Source organism: Tupaia chinensis, unplaced genomic scaffold (genome assembly GCF_000334495.1).
Source record: "Tupaia chinensis unplaced genomic scaffold, TupChi_1.0 Scaffold141231_1, whole genome shotgun sequence".
NCBI classification, from domain to species: domain Eukaryota; kingdom Metazoa; phylum Chordata; class Mammalia; order Scandentia; family Tupaiidae; genus Tupaia; species Tupaia belangeri.
Genome location: NW_006201094.1, coordinates 1,619,624 through 1,642,584, shown reverse-complemented (window position 1 = coordinate 1,642,584; position 22,961 = coordinate 1,619,624). Strand labels below are relative to the sequence as shown.

The 22,961-nt window shown below is 38.4% G+C and overlaps 1 protein-coding gene across 1 annotated transcript in view; it reads left to right on the top strand.

Moving 5' to 3' along the window:
- The window catches only part of ATP13A4 (ATPase 13A4), a 168,342-nt gene that overhangs the window by 57,431 nt on the left and 87,950 nt on the right, over positions 1 to 22,961 (top strand). The window contains exons 4-9 of the mRNA XM_027766130.1: positions 2,602 to 2,672; positions 2,762 to 2,842; positions 3,725 to 3,794; positions 5,283 to 5,417; positions 10,871 to 10,940; positions 22,705 to 22,839. Coding sequence (XP_027621931.1) covers positions 2,602 to 2,672; positions 2,762 to 2,842; positions 3,725 to 3,794; positions 5,283 to 5,417; positions 10,871 to 10,940; positions 22,705 to 22,839 — 562 coding nt within the window. The remainder of the gene's footprint in view (positions 1 to 2,601; positions 2,673 to 2,761; positions 2,843 to 3,724; positions 3,795 to 5,282; positions 5,418 to 10,870; positions 10,941 to 22,704; positions 22,840 to 22,961) is intronic.

The following is a 22,961-nucleotide window of genomic DNA, read 5'->3' as shown; positions in this document are numbered from 1 at the left end:
GGTAAACCCAAGCAGAGATGTTTCCTGCTGGGGGACCCTAAAAGATGCTTAAAAGCTCCATGATGGAATTTGCCTTCTCATTCTGTGAGGAATGGCCTCAGAAAGTATCAGAAGATAATGGAACTTTCCACTTTCTGGCCTGAGATAACCTCTCACTCCTTATTAGCACTGTCTTCATCTACAGATGATTTGTGTCTATTATGTTTTATAAATTTCTCAATCTCGGTGGTTTCACAGCCTCTCGATATAACTTTAAACCTTCTACCACATTCTACAGTTTCTTGCAAAGATTACTTTATGTGAGTTTCTGAAATTAATAAGGCAGGCAACCCTCATTTTATACACCTTGAATACTGAAGTTTAGGGGGTTTTAAAGTTTCTTTTGAGATTAGTTTGAATATTATATTCTCCAAGAGACTAGACTTTGAAACGAGATGGACTGGAATTAAAATTCCAGTCTCGTGGGTCAGTAGGTGGTGTGGTGGTTGAGGTGTTGGATCCCATGTGACAGATTCTGCAGTTTGAGGTCTGGACCTGTCAGTCTGAAAAAACATGCCCCTGCCTGGCACATGTGCGTGCATGCCCAAATTTCCAAGAGGAGAATGGAGGAGCAGCATGGCCATCTTGCCCTGGAGGATGATTTTTCATTTTCCTTCTCTCTCTGTCTCTGCCTCTCTGCAGCAAGCACAAGTGTCTTAAGGAAAAGTAAAGAAAGTAAACAAACAAAAAATTCCATCCTTGAAAGTTATTTAATCAAAATGAACTTCGGATACAAAGTGAAATGAAAAATATGTTTTCTCTACCACAGGATGGTGAAAAAGACTAAAGGTGATGTGGGGAAAGCCCTAAAATACTCAATAAGTAATAGCGATGGCTATAGTCTATCTCTATTTGCTAAACTGTAGGGAATGCTGAGAAAGTCGTTAGGCAAAAATTTGAGGTTCCAATGGGCCACCACGGCTAACATGACCCAAGGTTGGTCACTTTCAAGTTCTCTTCCCTATCTCTAACTTGTAGCTTGTGAAGAAAGTGTCATTCTCAATTTTATATCAAAAACCAACTAGAAATAAGATATAATAAAAAAAATGTTTGCGACCAACCTCATTGAAACAAACCTATTCTGTAAAACAAAACAAAACAAAACAAAACAGAAGTTGACACTCCTACTTGGTAACTATTGAGTGGGTGTGTGCACACACATAGAGTAGTGTTGATTTCTTTGAGCTAATCTAGGTCTTGGAGCTTAGGTATTGAACCATATTTCCCTTTGACATGTGGTTCTATAAAGTGTTCATTCATTTATTTAATTAAAAATGTTTTGGGCACTTATTACATACTAGATATATGACTTGTGTAGTTTTAGAATTTATTTAATGGTATTCCTGACTATAATGTTCATAGGTTCAGAATATAGACAGAGAGAGGAGCTAAAGTGGAATTTAGACATGGCTAATTATCTCAATTTATTCATGGAGAACTGAGGTGCAGAGACCTGTGGTTAAAGTTCTCAAGGACACACGTAGCAGAGTTGCTATAAAAGGGAGTATTGAACACTGTTTCTCAACTTTGGCTGCACATTAGAATTATTTGGGACAATTTAAAGATATTTGTGCTCAGAATGCATTGTGGAAAAATTAAATCAGGATCTCTTGGCGGTGGGACTCAGGCAGCAGTAGCCTGAAGTTCTTACTCAGGCAATGTATTGAAACAATCTTCCTATTTCTCACTAGTTCATGGGAATTCGAGTTCACATATAAAATTGCTTAGAGAAATGAAAAGCAACAGGCGCTATTGTCCTCACTACTAATCCTCCTTTTCCTTTCCTCCACCGAAACCCTCAGACCTTGACTTTCTGGAGCGCATCTTCTCACAGTAACCTCCTCTTTCTCCTTTAATACTTGTTGCCCACCTAATCTTTTTCAATAGCTCTCTTATAGGTTATTCACAAGTCTGTCACCTCTGAGATAAAGTTCCAAATACCTCATCCTAGTATTTAAGACTGAGTAAATCTGGTCTGAGTTTATTTTTCCAGGTTCGTTCTCCATTCTGCAGTCTAATAGGTCCACTGGCTTTTTTCCCCCCAATTAACATGTGCACAATTGCTCTGAAATGCTGTCTTTTCCTCTCATCTGAGCAAAATTCTTCCAACTCTTCAACACTGAAACTCAGATTTCTCCATCATGCTTTCTTGTCGTCTGCCATCTCTATATTTCTACATTTCAATACTATAATTTTTACTTTATTATATTTTTATTTCTTTGACATGTCCATAATGGATTGTATTGGTATGAATGTAATTTTGTTTGAATATATTTGCTTTCCTTAGGTAATAAAGTACTGGAATACAGAGCCTGGATTTTATTCATGTATATAGGCCATACAATAGGCCATGATACATGCTGATCGAATAATGAATCCTAATAAAGAATAGTGTCTGTGGAGTAGAAAAGGATGAGATAAGTTAGAAAAGGAATACATCTTAAATAATGACATTAGGATTATATCTTTGCTTCTTCCACAAATGCATATTTAGCCACTGAGTTGCCGTGTATTTTCTGATCCTCAAATTAGAGACTTTTTAAAATTTCTTTTCTTCTGCAGGTGAGATGCATAAAAGTGCAGAAAATAAGATACGTTTGGAACATCTTAGAAGGGCAATTCCAGAAAATTGGGTAAGTTGTTTTAGCAAGTACATCCAAAGAGGAAAAGTGTCATCTCAAAAATGCTGTCACTAACTATGTTCTTCTCATTATTATTTTAGCTCTTTGGAAGACTGGCTCAGTTCTGCCAAGATACATCTAAAATTTGGATCAGGTCTAACAAGAGAAGAACAAGAGATTAGGTACCATGCATACTGATGTCTATGCTAGCTTAAAAGAACTGTCATCAGTTAGCCAAATAGAGAGCCTAGGAAATAGTTATCCTACTTGATTAGTTTCTGAAAATGTTACAATGCTCTATTCAGCATTATTATTATAAATGAAATATTTTCAAATACATTATTTCCATTCATTTTTAGAGCAACCTTGTGGGGGCAGTTGAAGAGACATCATGAACATCTCAATATAACAGATGAGAAATCTGAGACTCAGAGAGGTTCAGTAGCCTGAACAAGGTCCCACAAATGAGCAGTGATAGAACACTTCAACTGCTGGGTGCTCTGTGTACCCTGCACAATGCTTCTCTAGGTTACTATAATAACTTTGTCATCAGGAAATATGTGTTATACCAGGATAACACAGTTAGACAATAATGGGACACCAGAGGAATGCCATGCAAGATATGCAGTCCCACACTTCCAAGTCAATTAATTCAGCAGAGGAACAGGGTCTAGGGAAGGTACTGTGAAGCTTTGAGCAAATCTTCTCTCTGGGCCTTCATTGCTCAGTGTAAAAACGGAAAGAAGGACTCTGTAAGGGCCCTTCTCATCCTGAGATCCTCTGATTCTTACACTTCTCCCAAAACCATTTCTAGTACTTTGAAGATACCTAGAGCCTTGCAGCATCAGCATCAGTCCAGAACTTGTTAGAAATGCAGAATTAACAAGATCACCAACAAGATCCTCCCCTGCTGTTTTGAGAACGATGGGGATGTTACATAACAAGGGAGATTTATATTATGCCCACAAGAGAGAACGTGAACATGGAACTGACCTTTTTCTGAATGCTGGAAATGACTCTCGTTTTTAGCATTAGTCACTGAGTGGTCTAATTTCTCTCTACAGGAGGTTAATATGTGGGCCTAACACTATTGACGTTGAAATAACACCAATTTGGAAACTACTCATCAAAGAGGTAATTTTTCCAGAATTTTCTCTTGTTGTTGGAGAGAAAAATAAAAAAAGTTTGGTCTCAAGCAAACAGTCAGGAGTGCTCTTGTTAATAAGTAACTATAATTTGGGAGACATCTTAAAAGAAAGCCAAGTGTATTTTCTTCGTATCTTCCATCTCTTTTTCTGCGAGGCCCTGTTTTATACACTGCCTGATACAGTACTGCCTGTGATGCCCACGTGTCTCCTTAATGACGGATGAATGCAAGTTTTTCTTTTTTCTTTCTTTTTAAATACTATACTGCTTAGACTGTCCCAATTTTGTGAACTAAAATAATATACATACTTTTAAAAACAATCCTTTCCTTATGCAACTTACATAATCTCCACAGCATCCAAAATTACACAAAGGAAAAAGCCCTCTGTTCAGCCTTATTAGTTCTACCGATCTTGATGTATGTGTGGGAAGGACCTGACCACCATTTACTAAGTTGAATTTTTCTATGTGGGACTCTATTTCTAGGCATATCATTTTCCATTTTGTAGTGAATATCATCATCCAACCATAACCATATGGCTGTCCTCTGAATTTCCCCGTGTTCCACTTCCACCCCTCCTTGCCTTAACAAGAAGCGTACTAAGTTCCAGGTCCTTTGGCAGTACTTCCAGGATGTTTCAAGCATGGAAAAAGGCAAAAACACACGATGGGCAATGTTTCTGTGTATTTCCTTCTTAACCAGAGGAAAGAATTATTCCTGGCCTAGACAGATGGAAATCAACTAAAGAGAATTTGAGTCAGGGCACAAAATATTCCTAACCAAAGCTGCAATACCACAGTAGGGTTAACACCGACTCCCAAGTGTTCTGGCGGCTTGGTTACAGCTTACCACCTTCAACTAGCTCTCTACCCAGAAGAGAAGGTAGTCTTCCATTCCTTAATTTATCTAAAGTTCTTTAATGGCAGCAATCATAGAGAAGAACAATAGACTAGAAAGTGTTCACAGTTTGTAAACCTGAACAAACTTCAGCTTTTTGAAGGCCAGTAAATGTAAATGGAGGAGATAGTATCTTACATAACTACTGTGAGTGTCAAAATGAGGAAACAGGTGGTATTTCTTTGTAAATCGTAAGGTACGGCAATAATTCAAAATAAGTGCTCAGGGTAAGATTGCCGGGGTTGAAGTCTTGGCTCTGGGACAGTCACAGCTGTGTGACCTTAGGAGAGTTTCTCAAGATCTAAGGCTCAGTTTCTTCATCTTTACAATGGAGATGAGTAATAACTTCTAGTTAATCAGGTAATTGAGGGAATTAAATGAGAAAATTGAGGTAAAGTTGCTTAGTGCAGTGTCTGGCACATGGATATTACTGAATACATACCACAGTAAGAAGAATAAAGATATTATATGGGATCGTTTATGTCACAGGGGCGATTATGGAAACAAACAGGTCAATGAATGACTAAGTGTGAAGCCTAAATATCTCCTTTGTCTTCCTGTTTAATGTCTGCCAACAGGTTCTGAATCCATTCTACGTATTTCAACTCTTCAGCGTCTGTTTGTGGTTTAGTGAAGACTATAAAGAATATTCTTTTGCCATCATAATCATGTCCATCATTTCCATAGCTTTGACAGTGTATGACCTCAGACAGGTGAGTTTTCCCTCTACTTCTAAGAACTCAGAAAGGGAGTAGTAGTAACTGCATTGAAATTGTGTTAAAAAGGAGACTTAGGAAGTAGTCATTGCTCGTTTCATATTGGAGACCGAGTTTATGAATGTCTAGCATGATAGCCAATGCTCAATGAATTAATCCTTGTCCTTCTCTTCCCTCACATCCCAATCCCTAATCATTCAGGTTATATTTTCCTTCTCTTTAGCTTACTTAAGGTCAGTTAACCAGAGGAATATACAAATGTTTATAAATTCTGAATAAATAAAAAAGCATGCAGCAAATACGGATAGATCTTGAAGATAATGGGAAAGAAACAGAAGGGGAAGAGTCTGTTTAATGTGATCTCATTAGCTTCAGGTTATATTTTCCTTCTCTTTAGCTTACTTAAGGTCAGTTAACCAGAGGAATATACAAATGTTTATAAATTCTGAATAAATAAAAAAGCATGCAGCAAATACGGATAGATCTTGAAGATAATGGGAAAGAAACAGAAGGGGGAAGAGTTTGTTTAATGTAAACTCATTTGCCTCTCAGGTTTGGTTGTCACTCCCTTGCTTAGGCCCCAGTCAACTTCTGGCTTTATTTATTTATTTATTTATTTTTTTTTATGCTTGCACCAAGGCATTTAGGTGCTGTTGGAAAATAAAAAAGGAAAGTAAAAACATAGACTAGATGAATACCAGCCTCATCGGGGGAGCCTACCCTACAGCTCTGATCAAGGCGCGCATCATTCTGTGAAATTAAGGTTGCAAACCCTCTCTCTCTTCAGGTTTCTGAGATGCCCATCTCCCTGCAGTCCACTTGTCTTTAATTAAGCAGATAACTCGCCACTTATTTCACAAAGGAAATGGAATCCGTAAGATAGGGATTTGTCGAAGTACCCTAATTGCCACATGACTCGCCTCCCCGGCCCGACCTGCCCGGACTCTCGTGGGTGGACTGTGCCCTCCGCCGATGATCGAGATACCACCCTTGCCCTCCTTTCCAGGGTCTCATGCATCCCTACATGACTCCTCTTTTTGCCCTCTCCTCAAACGCCGACTCGTCATGTGTGACTCAAACCAGAGTCGACCTCTTCTCCATGCTTCTGCCTTCAGTGTCTACCGCATCTCTTTTCTCCACTTGACACCAAGACAGCTTCGGCCTTTGTGCCTGCTCCTGTCATTCACTCACCTGTCTCTCACGTGTCACTCAGGCTGACCTTGTCTTCTCGCTCATGATTCCACTTGAACAACTCAAGTTAAGGTCATCATGACAATCCTGAAACCCAAAGATAGTTTTAAAATGAATTGTTTGTGAATAGGTAGGTTTTTTTTCTTAATATGGCGGCAATATGTAAACATGAGTAAAGATAAATTTTAAACAGAAGAAAAAGTGTGAGTGAGGCCTGAGGATCCTTCCCATTGGAGGGACTACTCAGCGTCCAGAGCTCTTCAAGAGGCATCCCCTGCAACCAGACGTTCTGCACACTTTAGTGATGTTAAATGCATGTGTATCAGTTCGTTTTACAGAATGGAAGCATACTACATACACTGTCATGTACTTGCATTTTTCACCCCAAATATCTAACGTATTTTTAATACTTCACGAATACGTTTTCTCTAGAAGTACCATAATTATTTATTTATTTTTATTAAAGAGATTTTTGTTATAGGATGCATGTACTCACCGGAGAGATAGAGACAGAAAGTGAGAAATCACCCTCCAGGAGGGATGACCAGGCCACAATGCACACACATGCGCCTGGTGTGAGTGTTAAGTTGCTAGGTCTGGGACTTGAACTGCAGTCAACCACATGGGGGTCCAGCAATATAATCATTATGCCATTTTCTGGTCCCAGTACTATAATTTTTACCCAGACCAATACTGATAGATATTAAGGTCGTTTCAGTCTTTTGCTACTAAAACAATGCTGCAGTGAGTAGCCTTGCACAGAAAGATTTTTATACATATCTGTATATATATATATATATGCACAGAAATTTTAAGTATATGTAATTTATATTACATATAAATATGTATACATCAAGTGTACATATATTAATAGATATGCTTATATATATCTGTATTGATATGCAGAAATAAAGTTTCTGTAACTGGGATTACTTAGTCCTTAGGAAGGTACATTATTTAAAAACATGTTTTCAAGATGCTTCTTAAGCAGTAATACCAATTTACACTCCTCCTAACAGTAGAATACTGTTTCCTTTATCTTGGCCAATATAAGTAAAAATAGGATTACATAACTTTAATAGCACATTTTTCATTATGAGTTGAGCATTTTTCTGATGTTTTAAGCTATCTGTATTACTTCTTTTAAAATAATTATTTTATTTATTATTATTATTATTCAATTTCACCAGAGAGAGGGGATGAGTGAGAACAGAGAAAGAGGGTGACTGAGAAAACAAGCCACCAGGTACAGTACTTGAACCATGATCAACCATGTGGGAGTCCAGTGCCTCAACCACCACACCACCTGCCAATTCCTCCCCTTTTTAAAATAATTATTTTTATTTAACTTTATCTATTATTATTTTTTTAATTTGGCCAGAGAGAGATACAGAAAGAGACAGAGAGAGAGAGAGGTAAAGTGAGAAAGCAAACCACCAGGTCTGGGCTTCGAACTGCAGTTGGCCATGTGGGAGTCCAGAGTCTTTAACCACCATTCCACCTGCTGGACCCTGCATTTCTTACAATGGATTCTCTGTGTCCTTTATTTTTATTGAGTTATTAGTGTTTTGCTTGCTGATGTTGTGACCCCTGACAGGGGACCCTTTTTTTCCCCAGTACAGAGTTCATTACCATCTCTACTGCATTTGACACACTGAATTGACCCCTTCTTCCCAGAACACTCTTCCCCTTTGGCTTCAGTGACAGCACGCTGTCCATCCTCTCCAGTTGCTCTTCTCTCTTCTCTTTTGATAGTTCATCCCTCTCTATTTGCCCTTCTTAAATGGGTGTCTCAAAATCAAAGCAATATGAAATGCATGCAGTATAGAGGGTCCATCTTTCTCTCCTCCTCAGCTGCTTGTACTAGTTGCTCATGCATCCTTCCAAACTAATTTTCAGGAAAATAAAGCAAATACAGGGTTTCTGTTCTCTTTTTTCTTGTGAGAGTGGTAGCATAATTCCATCATCTTCTTAGCTATATTAAAAAGTATATCTTGAGAATATATCTTGAGAATATTTCATGTTAGTACATGAGAGATTCATTATTTTAATAGCTATCCATGCCAATGACTTCTAAAGGCACATGCTAATGGCTTTCAAATTTATATGTACATCACAAGTGAAATATCTCTTTTAATATCTAGATTCATAGAGCCAACAAGCTATTTGATCTATCCACCTTAATATCCAAAATGTACCTTAAATTCAACATGTTAGACACAGAACTCAGTAACTCTCCTCCCAGATCTGCTCTGTTAGGCTTACCTGATGTGGTGACAGACACCACCAATTGTTCAATCACACAAAGCAGACATCTTGTCGTTCTTGAAACTTTCTTTTTCTTCAATCATTCATGGAGTCACACTGATTTTTCTCTCCTAACTATCTCTCGGTATCATTCACTTTCTCCCATCCTGCTACTATCGAGGTTCAAGTTACCCTCACTTACTGCCCCGCGATGACCTTGCATCTGGTTTCACATATGCATCCTTGCGTCTGTCTAGTCTGTTCTCCACAGAGCAGGATGAGGCATGGTTCTAAAATGCCAACCAGAACACGGTTATTCCCATACTCTTACCACCAAGACGCCGCAACGTATTTCCATTGGTCTTACAACACACTTCCAAATTTGATGTTTTTAGTGCCTATAGGCTTTGCCTCAGAAGATTTCAACTTTTTAGTCTTTACAAGCCTTTACATTTCAAAAAACCATGGAGAACCTCAAAGAGTTTTTATTTTTGTGGATTATACCTGTTGATATTTATCACATTAGAAATTAAAGCCTAGTATCGTAAAATAGTTATTGGCTTATTTTAGAATACAAATCTCTCTCATGTTTAGACTAATGGAAGGCAAGGGACTCGTAACTACATCTGCATTCAATATATTACTATATTACCTATCATTTGGGTTCTGGAAAACTCACACATGTGAAAGAGTGAGATTTAGAAAGGCAATTCATGTCTTAGTACTATGTGAGAATAATTTTACCTTCTCAACCCCTGTAGAAAGTTCCTGAAGACCTTGGGAATCCTCAGACCACTCTCTGAAGACCACTGCTCTACCTGTACTTGTAACCACGCTCTTACACTGTCTTTTGGCTTAATTCATCAGCCTCTACTTTGCTTTCTGCCCTCAGCTACATGGCCCTGAAACAAACTCTCTTCTTAACCTTAGAGCATTTGGACATGCCACTTGGAATTGTCTTTTCTTTATATCTCTATGATTTACTTTCACCCCCTAGACTAAATAACTCTTACCTGAGACAAAATATTGCTTCTTCAGGGATTATTTTTCTTTGATTCCCTTTGCTGTATTTGCTCTAAAAGCCCTTTATTTTCTCCTCCCTAATACTGATTGTAATGATACATTGACATATGTGACTATTTGACTAAAATGTGTTTCTCTTAGGAGGTTGTAAGTTCTTGATGGTAAAAACCACAGCTTTTGTTTGTCATTCTATCCCTGTCTCTTAGCATATTCCCTGGCATATCAGAGGTTGCTCAATAGTTGTTGAGTGAGTGCATGGATGAGTAAAAGAAGAACACTTCATCTTCGACTTCATCTTATCTTAGTAATCAGTCTTAGGACATATGCATCAGGTTTGTAAATAATTTGAAGCTAGGAGATTTAGGGAGTGCCTTAAATGGCAGAATCAGGACATAAAAATGAACAGACTATATGATTGGGATTTTAACCCAATCAGCTAGGAGGTCTTTCACACAGTAGTTTCTCAACCAAATATAATTTCATTACATTTTTCTTTTATCTCTTCTTATTGACTCACTCCTATGTATTTCATGTAATACAATAATGAATGTTACAAGGAAATAGCAGGATCCATAAAACTCCCTATAAAGTGATATATTAGGAACTCTGATGAGGAGTAGCTCAAAACTGAAATAAGGCCTAGTTCTTCAAGTTATAACACCTATCTTGAATGACAAATATTTTGATGTTATCTACCTATTTAAGGAATGAAACATACATTATAATTTTCAAAAACTCTTTTGAGTGGAAAGAGCATGCCGGGGGACTCTTTTCTGCTAAAGAATATATGCTTTTTATGGCTGAGTGAAGAGCATAAGTTGAATACTTTTCCAGTAGAGTAACAGGCTGCTCTGTCCTTTGTTAATAGCCAGTGTGTTCAGTTGGCAATTATACAGTGCTCCGTCTTTAAAGAAGCTCCAGCTTACTGAGTAATACCTGGGACCTATACTCAAACGGATAAGCCTTTTCTATGTTCTCTTCTTTTTCAGCAATCTGTAAAACTCCATCATCTAGTTGAGTCACATAATAGCATTACAGTTTCTGTATGTGGGAAAAAAGGTAAGTTCCTTTGTTTTAGGTGTATGTGTTTTCCAAATGGAGTAGGAAAAGGACTGAATTTGTTTTTCATTGTTCCTACTCCTTCCATGGTTATATGCATCTTTTCTTATGAATTCATTTAAAGGAATGAGAAACTTAAGATCTTTCCATCTTAAACTAATTTATTGAGGTAGAATTAGCAAATGATAAAATGGACATATTTAGAATGCACTTATTATAATTTAATAAGTTTTGACATATATATATATATTTATAATGACAAAACCATCAAGATAATGACCATCCATTGCTTCAAAAGTTGCCTTTCCTTGTTTTGTTTCATTTTGTTTTTTTGAGAGTTTTTTGCTATAGGGTATGTGCACTAGCCAGAAAAACAGACAGAGACAGAAAGACAGACAGTGAGAAATCACCCTGCAGGGGGGATGGCCAAGCCGTAACCCCTTCTCCTCCATTCTCCTCTTGGGATCTTGGGCGCGCCCGGCATGAGTTTAAGCCACCGGGTCTGAGACTCAAACCACGGTCAACTACATGGGAGTCCAGTGACATAACCATTATGCCAGCTGCTGGTCCTGCTTTTCCTTGTTTTTAAACCTTCCCTCTCTGTCAGAACCCTCCATCACCCTTGTCTCTTTTCTGTCACTGCAGGTTAACTTCTACATTTAGAATTTTATATAAATGGCATTTTACGGTATACATGCTTTGTTTCTTTTTATAGTTTGGATTAATTTGGGGAAATCAAAATTCATAATTATTTCAAAATTCAACCATTTCATTAAGTGTATCAATAGTTCATTCCTTTTCATTCCTGAGAGCATCTTATTGTATGGATATAGCAATTTGCTCATCCATTCATCTGTTGATGGCTATTTGTGTTGTTTCCAGGTTTGGACTAATATAAATAATACTGCTCTGAACATTTGGGTACAGGTCTTTGTATGGACATGAACTTTCATTTCTTGTGGCAAAGTGGAATGGCTGGATCATGTGGTAGATTGGTATTTAACATTTTAAGAAACTGCCAACTGTATTTTCCCAAGTGGTTGTACCATTGTATGTTCCTACCAGTAGGGCATGAGAGTTCCACTTTCTCTTTTTTCTTAGGAAGATTTTTACTGTAGGGCACATTTGCTTGCCAGAAGCAGAGAGATAGAAGGCAATAAATCACCCCCCAGCTGGGATGGCCATGCCACAATCCCTTCTCCTCCATTCTCCTCTCAAGATGTTGGGCGAAAACGTACATGTGCTTGGTGTGAGTTTCCAGCTGTTGGGCCGGGGGCTCGAGTCACAGTTGACTGCGTGGGAATCCAGCGACATAACCATTATGCCATCTGCTGATCTCCCACCTTCTTCTTCTTCTTCTTCTTTTTTCTAATAAACTTCTTCCTTGAGAGAGAGGGAGACCTTCAACAGGATCCCCACAGACAATTAACGTCTTACTTCAGTCAGCCCCAAATCATGGGCACATGCAGCCTGGAGTGTCCAGGAAGATTTCTGATGCAAACCCCAAGTCCTGCCATGTGGCTCAGCCTCACAGGGCCTTGTGCTGGCACTGTACCACCAATCCGTGCCAGTGGCTCAGCCTCACCAGGCATTGTGCTAGGACTGTACCACCATCAGTCCCAGTTGTTCCACTTCTTGCCAGTACTTGAGATGGTTAGTCTTTCATTTTAGTCACGTGGATGTGTGATAGTATCTCATGCTGTTTCCATGTGCATTTCCCCAATGCCTGCTGGTGTTATGTACCTTTTCAAGTGCTAATTTACTACTCATGCATCTTTTCCCATGAAGTGTCTGTTCAAATCTTTTGTTTTGAACAAAAATTTCTTCCCATTAAATTTAAGAGTTATTTCTGGGTACAAGTCCTTTGTTAGATAGACATATGATTTGCATTTTTTTTATCAGTCTGTGACTTACCTTTTGATTATTTTCACAGCATCTTTCAAAGGGCAGTCATTTTAATTTTTTTAACACCAGTTTATCAACTTTTTTTCTTTTTAGGATTAAACTTTATTTTATTTATTTTTTTAAATATCAAAAACATCTTAACTAATCCAAGATCACCAAGATTTTCTGTTCTGTCTTATAGTCTTAGGCTTTATGTTTACTTCTATATTGCACGTGAAATATTTTAAAAATTTTTGTTTACTTTCCTTTCTTTGTGGATTGAAGATTTATTCATTTTGCCATTATATATCTAAGTGTTCCAATACCTTGTGCTGAAAACATTACCCTTTCTCACTAAATTGCCTTTGCACCTTTGTAAAAAAAAAAAATGTGACCGGCTTGGTGGCACAGTAGAGTGCGTTCCTGAAGAAGCAATGCTGGGCCCACGTGGAAGACTGCAATGTCAGTGTTCCAGTCAGGCTGCATACACTGAGGGTGTGGCCCGCGGTTCTGGCTGGCTGCAAGGGTTGAGGGTGAATTGTAGTGTGAGATCCTATTGCAGTTGCTTCTCTCGCTCTCAATCTCTTGCTTACTCTCTCAAGAAGTAAATAAGCTAAAAACAAAACAAAACAAAACAAAAAAAACCCAGTCATCCATTCATAAGTGAATTTCTTTCTTTTTTTTATCATTTATTTTCACATTGTCAGATGGAAGATAATGTTAATACTCTTAATATGTATTAAAGCACTGTTGTTTCCTTTTTTAAAAAAGAATGATTTTATTTAACTTTATCTATTTATTTGAACATAGAGGGATAGAGCAAGAGAGAGAGAGATAGAGTGGGAAAGTGAGAAAACAAGCCTCCAGGTCCAGGACTCAAACTACGGTCAGTCAAGTGGGAGTCAAGCACCCTTAACCACCATGCCACCTACCAGCCCCCGAACATTTATTTTCCATATCAAAAAAATTTTGCTCGTACTCCATAGTTCTTGAGAGTTAATAAACAACTTTCAAAATTTCAAAAAAACCTGAATTTTAAAGATAATGTTTGAAATATTTGGTATAATTTTGTTTGTGACTCTGTAACGACAGAAACAATATGGTTTAAAATATTTTCGAGAAAATGTTTACATGTCAACTACTGAAATTGTTGAAAAGCAAATGCGCAGCACACAATTCACATATAAACCTTCTCAATTCAGCCCTGTATTCTGTGCTTTACCACCTGCTAGCAAAGATCGGTCTCTTTTTCTTCCTTTAAAGTCTTCCTCAAGGTAATCCTCTGGTCATAGCTGCTCTTTTACAGTCTCTACTGGTTACAATGCTGTGCTGGAAAAGACAAGGTTATTTTAAGGTACAAATTCTTTCATATAGCTTCTCTAATCCTCTCTACCAGGCAGAACTGTTAATGGTGCCAGGCCATCTTTCCAAGAGCTTCTGTTGGCTTACTTGAGATCTACCTTAATTCCATAGTCTTCTGGTTTAATCTTCAGATTTGACATTCTAGTCAAAGCCCTTTCTAACAACAAGTATTTCCAATTTCTGATTCAGTGCAACAGGTATTATTGAACTTCACAAATAACTATTCTGCCACAAAATAAGAATACTCCCAAATATTTTTCAATTACAGAGGAGTCAGGAAGGGAGAAAAATTTATGTTTCCATTTAAAGAAACAAACAAAAAGAAAAAAAACCATTTAAACAATTGCTGAAAATATCAACAGCTCAAAAGAAAGCAAAAATCCTTAAATTGAAAAAACAAAGCATAGTAAAACAAATCAGTAATATTTTATTCAAAAGCCATAAAATTCTATTTCACCAGTTCAGTCTTGAATTTGCAGTGTTATTGTGCTCTGATCTTTCCATTTAAATCCTGAAAGTTAACATTCAATGTAATTATTGATATTTCTTGTCCCTAGCATTAAGTTGGTCATTTTTTGGTTGCTTTTTATTCTCTTATTTACAGAAATAAGAGAATACTGTGTGTCTTTAGTTTTCCTGGTAAAGCATTCCTTTTAGAACTTCTTGAAGTGCTGCTCTGGTGTTGGTAAATTCTTTCAGGTTTTGCTTATCTGAGAATGTTTCTATCTTTTCTTCCCATATGAAGGATAATCTTGCTGGGTATAGTATTCTTGGTTGAAACTGTTTGTCACTTAACACCTTAAATATATTTTCCCATTCTTTCCTGGCTTGCACTGTTTCTGATGAGAGGTCTGATGTTATCCTGATTGGATAAACTTTATAAGTAACCTGACGCTTCTCTTTTGCCAATTTTAGTATCTTGTCTTTGTCTGTGGATTTGGTCAACCTGGTTATGATGTGCCTTGGAGAAGATCTTCTTGGGTTGATTCTATTAGGGGGTCCTTTTTATTTCTTGGATCTGGATATTTGAATGCCTCTCTAGATTTGAAAAGTTTTCTTTCAGGACTTTATGGAATAAATTAACAATGCCCTTATTAGTTTCTTGACCTCTGGGATACTGATTATCCAGATGTTTGGGCATTTAATGGTATCCAATGTTTCTCGTATAGTGTTCTCATTTTTTTTGGTTATTTCCTCAGTTTTTTTGATTATGTTTTTTAGGTCAGAGGTTTTGTCTTCAATATCTGAAATTCGATCTTCTGCATGGATTAATCTGCTTTTAATACTTTGGAGGGAGGTTTTGATTTCCTGTGTTACAGCCTTCATATCTAACAGCTCCATCTGATTCTTTTTTATGGTATTTCCTCTTTCAGATTGTGCAAGAACTACCTCACCTCCTGGAAGTCATTGTCTCTTTTCTCCTGTATCTTCTGGAGTTGATTGTCAATCAGTTCTTCCATCTCGTTTAGTTTTGTCACTATGAATATTCTAAATTCTCTACCAGACATTTCCATGAGTTCCACTGTACTGTCTGTGGATAATGAAGGATTGGTCTTTTCCCTTAAGAGAGAGATATTTTATTGGTTTCTCATAGTTCTTGTGCCTTTGCAGTGGTTTCTGGTCATCTGATAGATTATATGTGTCTCCCTATTTTCTGGGAGCTAATTCTGAGCTTTCAGATGTGTGTGGGAGGAGGTGATCTGAAATCTCTCTGCAGTTCTGTTTCCCTTATGCTCACCAAGCAACCTGCACTTTTGACTGGAACTGCATGTCACCATTACTAGGGAATAGGGCACCTGGGCTGAGCTGCAAGGTTTCAAAAGAGAGTTCAGAGGCATGTGGGAGGAGAGAACCTACGTTCTTTCTGTAGCTCTGTCCTTCTCCCTGCGGCTCACTCTGCAGTCTCTCATCTCTGAATTTTAGTCATTTGGTAGTGAATTTACTTTTGGCTAATTGCTTAGAGAAAGTTTACTCTAGGATAATTCTGTGACAAATTCTCTCCTCTACAGTGTTTTGCAATGTGGCATCCACAGAAAGAGATTTTGAGTTCAGATTTATAAAAAAGAGTTTCTTCCTTCAAGCAGGAGGTTCAGTAAGCATTGAGGATTTCAATGGCCTTAAAAGTATTCAGGTGCTTGGCTACTGTGCACCTAGGCCTGTCCAGACACTCAGTGCATGGAAACGGAGTATTTCAGGAGTCTAGAAGATGGAGTTTAGAGCATAGTTTTAGTTGGCTTGGTCCCTGAACTAGCTTGTTCACACCTCAGATTTAAAATGGCTTCTGTTTGAGTGTTTCAGTGGTCTAAAGGTGAATCTATTTCTGTTCTATTCTGTTGATCTATTTTCCTGTCTTTATACTAATGCTACATAATATAGCTTTATAATAAGTCTTAAAATGGAGTAATATTAGTACTTGAGCTTTGTGTTTCTTTCTCAGAGTTATTTTGATAACACTGGGCCCTTGTCATTTCCATATGACTTTTAGATCCACTTGTGATAGTCTTTAATAAAATGCTGATATTTTGATTGGAGTAGTGTTGACCCTATAGATCAGTTATGGAAAACTGACATATTAACAAATTGGATCTTTTGCCCTATGGGTGTCCCTCTAATTATTTGGGCTTTTTAAAATTTCTCCCAGCAGCATTTTGCAGTTTGCAGTATATGGGTTTTACATATTCTCTCTCAGGTTTATGTTTAAGTATTTCAAATATTTGATGCCATTGTGAATGCTATTTTTCAATGTAAATGTTGAGTTGCTCACTGCAAGTAGCTTTTGTGCATTAGGATCAGCAGCTGTGGCCTACTAAAGGTGGAGCTTCTGCAGATCTTTGTGCCTCTTCCCTGCACAGTTGTCTCCAGTGCTTGTTCTGTAAACTCGAGCTGCCACAGCCTCCATAGACACTCAGCTCAGAATTAGCTCAGAAAACCTGTGTCCTGAACCCAGGAAGCCCTCTGGGCTTGGTCCCGGTTTCTTCTCCCTGCATAGTGGCTTGGAAAACTCTTCAATGATGGTAAAATGGGCAAATATAGGGCAATTTCATGTATTTCCCATCCCTTTCATTGCTTGATCTTTTTTTTTTTATTTAAAAACCATAGTTTTGTGTATTTTGTTTGATTTTTGGTTGTTTCAGGTGGGGAAGTAAGTCTGCCCATTTTTATTTCATCTTTGTTGTCAGTAAATTTTTGCCTTTTAAAAAGTCCTGGTCATCTTGTCCTAAGTTTTTATGATGAAACACCTTAAACAAGTGTAATAGCAAAGAGAATATATAAGGAAACTCTACTGAACTCTTGTCAAGATTCAAGAATTATGAATTCATGGAATCTTTTAAAGTCTTTTCTACAAACTCCCTCATTTTGGATCATTTTGTGACTCTCCCAGATATTTCATTTGAAAACGTTTTTGTACATGGATCTAGAACAGGAAAAATCCTTTTGAAGTCTTTCTCTTAGAAAAAAAGTTTACTCATTTTTTTCTGATAAAGAGAGAGAGAGAGAGACACCTGCCATAAGGTCTTCATGCCATTGTCCACCAAAGCTTCAGCTGGCCCCAGATCATGTGCATGCTTACCCCAGAAGGTTTAGGGACGTCTCCAGATATGAACATAGAACTGTTCCATGCGGGTCAGGCTCACAGAATATTGCATTACCACTGCACCACTTTTCAGTCCAATTATTTTAAATTCTTTTGTACATTGAAAAAAAAAGCACACTAAAAAAATATATCCTTTATACAGGAAATGTTCAAATTTCATCAATTAAATCACAAGTGTGTGAGTGTATGTATTATAATATTTATTATAGGTAAATGTTATTTTATATGCAAGGGGTTTTCAACATGTTCAAGAAAATGAGTATTATGAAAAAGGTGTGCATAAATTTCAAAACTATTTTGCACCAAAATGAACATATTTTAATTCCATTTTCTGTGAACTTTTTTTTCTAGGTTTTTGCTATAGGGTGTGTGGGCTCATGGAGAGAGACGGAGAGGGGGCAAGAGAGCCTCTTCATCACCCCCCCACACACACACACACACACACACACGGTAGGGATGGCCACGTCACAATCCCTTATCTTCCATTGCCCTCTAGGGATCTTGGGCATGCACGCACATGTGCTGGTGTGATTCTTAGACCTCCAGGTCTGGGACTTGAACCACAGTTGTCCATATGGGAGTCCAGTACATTAACCACCACACCACCTGTTGGGCCTTTCCGTAAAATTTGTGAAGTCTCCTTGCACATATTTAGAAAATTGACAAAACATAAAATGTTACATACATTCTTATGTAAAAATATATTTATAAATATTTCAAATCATGATTCAAATAAAGCTTATATACTGCAATTGACTGGTACACATTAGGTAAACAGTGGCATACCAAACATATTTCACTACATTTCCTGTTGTGTATACACATTGAATGTCCCTTATTCAAAATGCTTGAGACAGAATTATTTCAGTTTTTTTCAGATTTTGTAATATTTGCATACATAATTGAGACATTTTGGGAATTGGCCCCGAGACCAAACACAAAATTTATTTATGTTTTATATAGACCTCATACACAGAGCCCGAAGGTAATTTTCTAAAATATTTTTGTAATGCTATGTTTTGACTATAGTCATGTGAAGTTGGGTGTGGAATTTTGTACTTGTGGTGTCATTTCAGTGCTCAAAAAGTTTAGAATTTTGGAGAATTTTACATTTTTGGATTAGGGATAATTAACCTGTGCTTTACATACTTAAATATGTTTCACAGGGACTCTTAATAGCAATATATATAGATATTCTTGATTCATCATTTCATCTGCATAGTACTAGCTTGTGTGGAGGAGCCATCAGTTAATTTCATCCATCAGTCCTCTACTGAGGGATTGTTTTCTCAGCCTTCTGTTACTACACGTTGTGCTGCAAAGACAGTTTTGTGTGTATGCCTTTTCCCATTTTTGCCGGTATATCTTTGGTATACATTCTGGAGAATGAAATTGCTAGATTAAAGTGTAAATGCATATGCACTTTGGCTAGATAAATATCACCAAATTTCTTTCAGTAGAAATTGTGCCTGTTTGCATTTGTACCAGAAATGTGTGAGTGCCTGTTTGCTCACAAACTTTTAGGTACTGGGTCGTTGGAGAAGTAGGACACATTTTTTCTATGTTTTTCTATGCAAAAACGCATCACGACTTTTCCAATGACCTAGTATTTCTAATCCTGTAGGTGAGCAAATTTATCTCAGCTGTATGTCTCTCTTTCATTTTAAGGGATAGTTTAAAACAACAAAAAAGTTGTAAGAATAGATCAAAGAATATTTCCAGGAACTATTTGAAAATAAGTTGCTAATATGTGACTCTGTGACCACAACATAACTTAGTGTGTATATCTTAAAGAAATGGGCATTCTCCTATATACACAATAGGGTAATCAGAAAGTTAATACCAACCTACTGACTCTCATGAATGAGGCCAGATTTTATTCATATGTCATTTTATTTTTTTAAATGCTGGAGTGTGTGTGTGTGTGTGTGTGTGAGAGAGAGAGAGAGAGAGAGAGAGGAGGGATGAGAAAGAGAGAGAGAGGGGAGAGAGAGAGAGATAGAGGAGGGATGAGAAAGAGAGAGAGGGGGAGAGAGAGAGAGAGAGAGTTTTTCAAGTTGGCAGGGCCAGGATTCGAACTACAGTTGGCCATGTGGAATCTGGCTCTCTCTGCACCATGCTTTAAGTGCTGCACTGTGGGGCTGGCCCATGCCATATCCTTTTTAATCTCCAATCTTTTCTTGACTTTCATCACTTTGACTTTTGGAGTCTTACTATTTTGTAGACTGCCTCTTAGTTTGAATGAATGCTGTTTCCTCATAGCTACATTTAAGCAATGCGCGTTTGGCCTGAGTAAACACAAGGCTGTGTTCTCACTGCTTCCTCCCAGGTGGTGCACATTAATTGCCATTTTGCTATTATGAAAAGCTAGGCTTTTTTCTCTTCAGTTCTTTATTCCTTAATTTATGTCATTATGGACTCATGAATCCCTACTTTATTTGATGGGTGGAGTTTTTTATTACTATTTGCTGTGATGCTCGCGTTGTACAGATTTAGACAGCAAGGGCCCCTTACGTTGGATTTGGTATCTCCTGTGTCCTCACCACTCCTCGAGCACTTCTTTACTTAACAGCATGATGCTCTAGCTTATATCATGCTTCCCTTGGCCCAGCCTTGTTTGTAATCAGCCATTTTTCTGAGGAATCCCGTTTTTCAGGGCTGGGGTGGAATTCAGAAGCCAACACTTGGGCACTGGGTGTGCTCGTTATTGTTGGTCTTCGATGGCTCCCGGGCCGGTCCCAGGACGGGATGGAGAATGTATGTACAATAGAAAGTCCAGGAGACAGACCTGCACGTGTTTTCATGCCCGTGCACATCCCACCTGCCGTGGTCATCTCTTTATCTACCTGTCACACTCTCCCCCAGTGGTAATCCAACCTCGGGCTTCATCCCCGCTTTATCTCAGCCTATACTTTAACTCTCTTTTGTTTAGTACGAGACCCGATTCTCATTAGCCTGAAAATACCTTCTTGTTGTCATCGTGCTGCCTGATCCGACCCATCTTTCAAGGCTGCCGATTCTCCTACTGCCTCCATCCCTCTCTGTGCCGATACCTTCTTGCTCTGCTTGGACCATAACATCCCACAGAAGACCCTGCCGTTGTGGGATGGTCTTCCCACAATGAGCCTCCTCTTCCCGTTCAGCCCCCGTCACCCTCTACTCTGCCATGTAGACACCCTTCCCACCCCTGGCCTCCAACGCCCCTAGCAGGCTGCCACCCCTCCCACTCAGCTCCCTGCATGGGTGCTATCATGCTGAGCCCCATAAAAGCTTTGGGACAGAATAAGGAAGAAAAATGTAAAGGCAGATAGGCTGGAACCAGGAAGGAAGGAAGGAAGGAAGGAAGGAAGGAAGGAAGGAAGGAAGGAAGGAAGGAATTTCTTTGATTTTCAATGCGAATGTGCAGTTTTTCAAATGTTTAGCATGCCATTTGTATTTTAGGTGGCTGTCCTCAAAGTGTACTATTGAGCAGTTTTGCTATATGGTTATTTACTATATATCACTTTTTAAAAAGAATTATTTATGCTATTTTATTTATTATTATTTTTAAGAGATCTTTGCCTTAGGGCATGCAAGAGAGAGAGAGAGAGAGAGAGAGAAAAAAAAACAGTGAGAGGAAAGTGAGAAATCACCTCCAGGGAGGACGGCCATGCTGTAATCCCTTCCATTCTCCTCTCCTCTTTTCTGAAATCAAATGGCTTTACATGTTCGAAAGAGGATTCAAACAAAATATTCCAGTAATCAAAATCGTAATTATTTTAAAGAATTATTTATTTAATTTTATTTACTCCTATCCTTTAATTTGCTGTAGGGTACACACCAGACAGAAACGGATACACACACACACACACACACACACACTGAGAGAGAGAGAGAGAGACAGAGAGAGAGAGAGAGAGAGAGGTGAAAGCCACCAAGTACAGGACTCGAACCGTGTTCTGCCATGTGGGAGCCCAGCACCTTAACCACCATGCCACTTGCTGGCCCCTGCTATATATCACTTTTTAAAGAAACTCTTTATATATTAGGAATATTAATCTTTTGTCTACAATGTAAACTTTGTTGTCATTAGTTGTTTTCTTTGCTTATTTTTTTCACACAAAGGTTTTTAATTATAGTTTAACTCATTATTATTTTCTTTCTATTTCCAGATTTTGAATCAATATTAAAGAATGCCCTTCTCCTTTTTCTCCTTTTTTTCTTCTTCCCCTTCTTTTCTTCTTTTTCTCTTTCTCCTTTTTCTCCTCTCCCCCCCGCCCCCCTTTTTTTAGGCTTTCGCCATAGGGTGCATGTACTCACCAGAGAGAGGCACAGAGAGGGAAAGTGAGAAATTACCCCCTCCCCAGGGGCCAATGGCTATACTGAAATTCCTTCTCCTCCATTTTCCTCTTGGGGTTTTGGGCATACACCCACATGCACTTGGCATGATTTTCAAATCACCAGGTCCCGGATTCGAACTGTGGCTGGCCATATGGGAGTCCAGCACCTTAACCACTATACCACCTTTGTTTTGTTACTAACTTAGATGTTTCCATACCCATGCACATCTACGTCTACAGCAGTTCGTTGTCTACCTGTTAGACGACCTCCAATTGTAACCCAGTACTACAAGCTTCACTCTAGTCTCACCTTATCCAGTACTTACATGCCCTTTGTTCAGTAAGAAACCCGACTCTCATGAGCCTCCTTCTAAGAAGGAAGCATCTGTCTGAAACAAAAAGATCTTTCCATCTTAGATCTATGTAAGAAGGAAGAATGGGGCTAGCACTGGAGTGAAGCCTGGGGTGCTGGATTATAATTGGAGGTAGCGGAACAGGTAGGCAGAGGTGACTGCTGTAGATGTACATGTGGACAAGCACCTCAGGTAGGGTGTGTTTTCTTGGAAAACCAACCCAATTCAACTCTGTCTCTTTACACTTTGAGATGGAATTCAAGAGCTGGAATCGCGCTTCCTGGTGCCTGGAGATTTATTGATTTTGACAGGCCACAAAGTGCAAATGCCATGTGATGCCCTTCTGATTGATGGCAGCTGTGTGGTGGATGAAGGCATGCTGACAGGTATGGTTCTGTCTCCACAGCTTGTTGCCTCTGCGGGTTTTTCTGGGCTCTGAGCCACAGCGGTCCTTGCTCCTTCCCTACCTGAATGACAGTGGCTGCTGCACCATATGTGTGCCATGAGG